The 6,915-nt window shown below is 35.3% G+C and overlaps 1 protein-coding gene across 3 annotated transcripts; it reads left to right on the plus strand.

Moving 5' to 3' along the window:
• The first annotated feature begins 2,120 nt into the window (after positions 1-2,120).
• LOC133691146 (probable serine/threonine-protein kinase PBL21) lies at positions 2,121-5,240 on the plus strand. Of its 3 annotated transcripts, none has more exons than XM_062111506.1 (6): positions 2,121-2,571; positions 2,795-2,952; positions 3,110-3,299; positions 3,792-4,183; positions 4,473-4,817; positions 5,069-5,240. In XM_062111506.1, the coding sequence occupies exons 1-5, from the start codon at positions 2,472-2,474 to the stop codon at positions 4,773-4,775; spliced, it is 1,143 nt and encodes a 380-aa protein (XP_061967490.1). In that variant the 5' UTR covers positions 2,121-2,471; the 3' UTR covers positions 4,776-4,817; positions 5,069-5,240. The 3 variants fall into 3 exon arrangements, with proteins under 3 accessions (XP_061967490.1, XP_061967492.1, XP_061967491.1); XM_062111508.1 differs by having other exon boundaries at positions 2,122-2,563; positions 2,804-2,952; XM_062111507.1 differs by having other exon boundaries at positions 2,123-2,571; positions 2,804-2,952.
• Positions 5,241-6,915: the final 1,675 nt, after the last annotated feature.

Consider the following 6,915-nt stretch of genomic DNA (forward strand, 5'->3'; position numbering starts at 1 on the left):
ATAATAATATAAAAGATAATCTAGAAGGTACCGTACACCATCATATCAAATAAACGCTAAAAAAATAAATCTCCTTGAATATAAATATTTTGAAAAATCAATTTTGTGTAAACATTTTTTTCTCCTTTTCTTTAGGGGGTTGTGTTTTTTTTTTCAATAATAAATTTGGCTAAAAAACAAACTAGCAGAATAAAGTACTGATTTGGGAAAAAAAAACTTTGACTATACCAGATAAAAATAAAATATTTTATGAAGGATGTAAAAATAATGCACCCTTGACTCCAAACCACGAGTGTGGTCAACGAGCCAGTTTTCACAGCAATTTTCTTATCGAAAGTACCTTTTTTAGAGCACCGAAGTTACTTTTTCAAAACTAGTGGAAAAACTCTTCATCCATGAGTCTTTGCTGTGGAAAATCCATGAAGAAAATGGGGAGGGGAATGGAGGCTAGCTGGAGGCTTTAAAAAGATATTTTGTTTTTGTATTTTAAAAAAAATTGATATTTTTTTTGTGTTTATCAAATTTTTAATATGCTAATATAAAAATATATTTTTAATATATTTTCAAATAAAAATTATCTTTAAAACAATTACTGCTGTCAAATTAAGCTGGAAGAGTAATTATTGCCTGGTTTTCTCTCCATCGACCCTCTTTGTGCTTCACGTCACATCCCATCTGTCTTTTACCAAACAAGCTTGACATCAAAAGAATTGAAGATAATCATATGGTTTTGATTTAATTGGACTTTTCTTTTTTTATGGTGGCAGATTAGACACAAAATTCTCAGTGATTTTGTCCTGAGAAACTAAAGAAGGATAGATGGAGACAACCTTACAACACGGAAACAAGGGGTATCTCACCCAAACAAAGAGGGCCATAAATCCCATTTAGTCCCTCTAATCTTGATGCTTGGTTAAACCAGACCACCCATTTTAACTTAGATAGATTCAGCCCCTTTTATCAGATTAAAGCTGACTTGATCCTCTTCTTAAACTACGCCACCAGCTAAGAAGCAAGGTGAGTGCCACGTATCACAAAACAATCCGCTGGAGGGTCAAAGACTAGCTTTAACCAGGCGAGAAGGGGTTGACTTGAAGCGATTGAGCACACAGGGACTTGATTTGGCTAGATGCGAAACATAGAGGCCGTGATCTTGAGCTTAAGCAAAAAGTGCTTCACGCGTATAATCCGAAGATTTGAAGCAACAGGGAGTTGACAGCTCAGTGTCAAGATAGAAGAAAGAGAGAAGGAACAAGGTCAAAAGCGTAAAAGCAACGGCATAGCCACACCGGAACGTTTAATGCCGGAAGAGAAACAGAGGTGAAAATGAAAAATCCAGAGGGCATGTGAAGAGCGACTTGCATTGATGCACTTTATTCAATAAGATAAAAATGAAAAATGAAAAAGAAGAAGGAAATAATAAATTTAAAAACAAAAAAAGCCCCACAAGCATTGATGGATGCACTTTACTCAATAAAATAAAAATAAAAATAAAAAAGAAGAAGAAAATAATAAATTAAAAAACAAAAAAACTCACATCTAATCCACTCAAACCCCTTAATGCAACAATTCCATCCATCGTTATATATTATTATTATTATTATTATTATTATTATTATTAGATAATTTGGATGGCGTTTGCGATAGAAAATATAAATACAAAGGACATAAAGAAATATAATTTTTTATATTCTTTGTTTTAAAAACATGTAAGCTCATTCCAAGATTATTTTAAGAATATATTTATTTTTATTCAATTATTGAATATATTTTTGTTATTTTTAACCTCAAGTTGAAATTTTAAAATTACATAATTTATTTTTATAAATACACTATACGAGTTTGATTTTTGAAATCATTTATAAATAAAAATTAGTTTAAGTTAAAATATAAACCGGTAAAACAAATTCATTCTTTTAATTTTAAGAAATTATTCTTATAATTACATCATCCGATATAAAGCATGGTTTTGGAATTATTAAGAAATAAAATTTAGTTATATTTTTTGTGTAAATTGATTGAAAAATCCTGCCAATAGCCATAGTAACAACAACAATAAAATTAGTAGTTTGTTATTATTATTAACCGCCGTTAAATCTGCCGCTTCATTTGTTCCTCTACTTGCCTTTCCTTGACTAGCAGACTAATTTTAGAAGTTCACGAGAGTTTCTCAAATTTGCCCTCTAAAGATCTGATTTTTCACAAGTGTTTTTCTGAAATTTAGGATCTTAAGAGACACAGACAGCATTGGCATTCAGGGTTTCGTTGTTTTTTCTCTCCTGTCTAGGAGGAGGAGGAGGAGGAGGAGAGAAGAAGAACGGAACTTGTTCGGGCCTTGTCTTTATAGCAGAGGCTTTTTGTTCCGATAATGTTGTTTGGTTTCTGTTTTTTAGAAACATAACAAGGACAAAGAAATACTTTTAACTACCATCTCCTCTGCGTGAGTGCGTGTGTTTTTTGGAGTAAGGAGGATGAGCTGCTTTTCTTGCATAAACCCACATCGAAAGGATATTAAGATCGACATTGAACACGCCCCAAGATCTAGTTCTCGATATTCATCTGGGTATACAGGTTTTTCCCTGATCTCCCATTTGTTCTTGGGTTCGTTTACGTTTTCTTTTGTGTTTTTTGTTGTTGTTGGTGAAGATAATGTGTAGAGTTTGTTGGTAGCCAGACAGCGAAGTTTAATGTAAATGGTGATTGTCGAATTCCGAACTCTTTTAGGATGTAGTTTGGGTTTTATAAGCTGTGTTTTGTTTTCAATTTGCTGTTTGGTTTTTTTAATTTTAATAAGGGGCCGCAGACAATGGGAAGGGTCAGGGTGCTGAGGAAGGGGCTCGTAGTTTCACATTTCGTGAGCTTGCAGCAGCAACAAGAAATTTTAGAGAGATTAATTTGATTGGTGAAGGAGGTTTTGGCAGGGTTTATAAAGGCAGGTTAGAAACAGGAGAGGTAAGTTGCTGTTAAAAGTTATGTTATGAAATTTATGCTGATTGTGTCAATTAATTTATGAATGCAGGTTCCTTTTGAAGTTGTAAATCTGTTGTTTGTTATGGTTCCGTGGTCAAGTTGTAATAAATTTATGTGTGGTTTGGTTTTTGATGATTAGATTGTCGCGGTGAAACAACTTAATCAGGATGGTCTTCAGGGGCATCAAGAATTTATCGTGGAGGTTCTTATGCTGAGTCTGTTACACCATTCCAATCTTGTTACCTTGATTGGCTACTGTACTTCTGGTGATCAGAGGCTATTGGTTTATGAGTACATGCCGATGGGTAGTTTGGAAGATCATCTTTTTGGTAAATTTCTTTAGCATCATCTTACACAGATTTTTTAACTTCATCTAATCTTATCCAAGGGTCTAAATTTGTTTAGTTTGTGATTTATTTTCATGTCATACGCTCCATTACGATTATTTTTGGTGGCACCAAACTTCCTGTCCCACCTTTCCACCCTCTTTCCATCCCTTGATATTGAAAACTTGGCTATAAAACCGAAACAGAAGATTGAGCAAGTTATTCTGGTATTACAAGTTTGTCATGTTGATTGTTCTGTTGCATGTCAAATCATATCATGGTAATCCCTAGAATTACGTCGTGGAATGATTACTTCATGGAATTTCATTTATCTGTATGATTTCTCCTTTTCTTGATAGATATATGTTCCCTCATTCTTGTTGGTCTTGATTCAATATTATGTGATGTTTTCGGCAAGGGAGAATTGTAGATAATTTAGACTTGATTTTTTAGCTGGCATGTGATTTGATAATTGATACTACTAGTGTTTCTCAGATCTAGAACCCGATAAAGAGCCATTAAGTTGGAGCACTCGGATGAAGATTGCTGTTGGTGCTGCTCGGGGACTCGAGTACCTACACTGTAAAGCAGACCCGCCTGTTATTTATCGCGACCTGAAATCTGCAAATATCTTGCTGGACAATGATTTTAATCCAAAACTATCAGATTTTGGACTTGCAAAATTGGGACCTGTTGGTGAAAATACACATGTTTCAACCAGAGTTATGGGGACATATGGTTACTGTGCCCCAGAGTATGCCATGAGTGGCAAGTTGACTGTTAAATCAGATATTTACAGTTTTGGTGTTGTTTTGTTGGAGTTAATTACTGGGAGAAAGGCTATAGATCGTTCAAAGAAGCCAGGGGAGCAGAACTTAGTTGCTTGGGTGAGTTAAAAACTTGATCTTTTTTCCAATTTATTTTTGTGCAGCTCCAATAGCTCATCCAAGCAATCAGCTTATCTGAGAGTTTAATCATAATTATTTGTTGTGATGAGTGAGCACTTCATGCACCTTCTATCCCCATCTAGATAAATACCAAAGCTCGACTTGTTTTCCAAATAGTTAGTTCTTTGGAGTAATTTGATTACCCTCCTTCAGAAAAATTTCAGACCCCAGATAATTATGACTAATGATAATGTGCTGATTTGTTTTTTCTTCTCAATCTCCTCTGCAGTCTCGCCCGTTTTTGAAAGAGCAAAAGAAATATTGTCAGTTGGCTGATCCTCTGTTGGAAGGTTGTTATCCTCGTCGTTGTTTGAACTATGCGATTGCTATAACTGCAATGTGCCTCAATGAGGAAGCCAATTTTCGCCCTCTTATTAGTGATATACTTGTTGCCCTAGAATATTTGGCTTCACAGTCCCGTGTCTCAGAATCCAGTACTGGTCGAGTACGAGGTACCAATCCATCATTGCCATATTCTGACACGAAAGCCGTTACTCGAGAACCAGATTCTAGGAGCAGAGCTTCCATTTAAAATGAAGTGGGACAGAAGCTAAAGCCCCTTTATTTCTGCACTGTAAGTAACCAATTCCCATTGTCTTGAACTATCACCATTTTCTTGCACGATCCTGCCCGTTTTGTTTCCATCCTTGCCAGAACCAAAACTCATTGTGACATAGCATTCTTATGGTTCATATATTTTGTTGGGTGCATGTTAGGGAGTTGATTTTTAGCTGCACTTGTTATGTTTTGTTTATATTTCCATAAATGATGCTTGATAGATTGGTCCGGGCTGCAGTCACAACTTCTGTTTCTCTGTTTTTGCAGGTGTCTCATCGAACTTAGAGGGGAAGCCTGTTACGTTTCATACCATGTATATGTTCATCAATACAGTGCGTAAATATGTTTGTTGACATGTATGTATAGACAGACATCTGGGGTTTGGAGTAGTGATTTTTTGTTTATGAAATCATGATAAACTCATGTTTCCTTTATGCCATCTGAGGTTCTTACTTGCATTGAAGTGAATTCTTTCCGAAGGGCATTAAGCAGCAGGCCATCAGGATTGTGTTTAGCATTCTTGAGAGGGATTTGGGATTTTGTTAGATATTTTTGTGCTCTCACTTCTTTCCTTTCTCTCTTCCCCCATTTGTGTCATTAAACTTAAAATAGGGAATAAATAAAGAACGTAGTGTGGATCATAAATCTGGGTTTTTAGCATTTTTGTTTTAGTTCTTTAGGTCTACCGGGCATCTCTAGCTCCACAGGAAAGTGGCTATGCTTCCTTCAAACACCCTCCCAAGTGTTTTATGCTTGATTTTGCTGGAATTTTTTCCGAGCACAGCCTGTTGTTATTCGCTTCATGAAGCTGCAGCAATTGAAAATAGGGGCATATATACTCACTTCATAGATGCTTACAATTTCCAACTGAAGGAAACCATTGAGCAGGAGTGTCTCTACTGTCACAACTATCGTATTGCAGTGTTAAGTTCAGAGATCATTGTTTATAATGGACATTATTCACTGTAACTTGCAAGTAATCCCTGAGGAGACCTCCAAGGCCTCCTCTCAATCATCGAAAATCATATTCTTGTGGCAGCAATTAATTATAAAGAATTAGCATTGGATCTTCCGCTCTGCCAGAAATCCAAGAACATGCATATGCAAATGTGGATTTTGGAAACATTCTGGTATCTTACTAGTCTTCGGACAAAATAATCGGATTTTTTTGAAGTTGGAATCTATTGATACAGCATGACACGAGGTAGAAGGGTTGATCCTATTGTTTTGACCAACTTTTCTTAAAAAGAAGGTAACATGTTGATGATTGGGTCAGATTTGGGTCGATCGGGTCCCTAAACTAACAAAGTTTTTAATCGGGCTAGCCAAATTTATTATTATTATTTTTTAATTGGTATCAGTTCAGATTCTAAATTAGCTGAATTCTACATCAACTCCTAGACCTGTCCATGTTTTAAAACAATGGTTAGGAGTGGAGGATGATTGCAACATTATTAATCACGGGCTTGTCTCTAAATCAACCTAAATTTTTAATAGGACCAGCCGAGTTTTTATTTATTTATTTTTTCAATCAATATCAATTCAAGCTCTGAATTAATTGAGATTCAAAGCAACCCGTTATACCTGTCAATGTTCATAACACTTTCTATCCTAAATATGAACGCAAGAGAGAAGACATTTGTTTTCCTCGGCCAAGAAAGAGTGAGGAAGATGTTGCCATAATCAATCACTCAAGTGCCGAAGACTAAACTCAAACACAAGATGCACATGCTTGTGTATCCTTGAGATAAGAATTCGAGTCTATCACTGCCGACCAGCCTTAAAGAAGTAGGGTCCTTTTAACCAAAAACAAAGAAAATAGAGTTCATGCGTCTGAACAGGGGGGGGGGGGGGGGGGACTAGTGTCTCTTCTTTTAAGAAGTTGCTGTTGAATTTCTCTTTGAAATATATCTTGGGCCAACCTATAAAACAATAAGTTCATGAATTATTATAAATAATGACTTTTTTGCTTCACCTTTTCGACAATGTCTTGGGTTTAAAATTGTTATTTGTTTAATTTTATTTTCATTTATAGTTATTAAATTTGGATCATAAATCCATATAAAATATAACTAACACTTCAAATGATTAAACTCGGTTAAAAATTCAGATAA

Source organism: Populus nigra, chromosome 4, assembly GCF_951802175.1.
Source record: "Populus nigra chromosome 4, ddPopNigr1.1, whole genome shotgun sequence".
NCBI lineage: Eukaryota > Viridiplantae > Streptophyta > Magnoliopsida > Malpighiales > Salicaceae > Populus > Populus nigra.

Bases quoted from the DNA above. Each gene is read 5' to 3' on its own strand.
- LOC133691146 (XM_062111506.1), top strand. From the start codon at position 2,472: ATGAGCTGCTTTTCTTGCATAAACCCACATCGAAAGGATATTAAGATC. The intron at 2,572-2,794 runs GTTTTTCCCTGA...AATTTTAATAAG, and splicing joins ATATTCATCTGGGTATACAG to GGGCCGCAGACAATGGGAAG. The intron at 2,953-3,109 runs GTAAGTTGCTGT...TTTGATGATTAG, and splicing joins GCAGGTTAGAAACAGGAGAG to ATTGTCGCGGTGAAACAACT.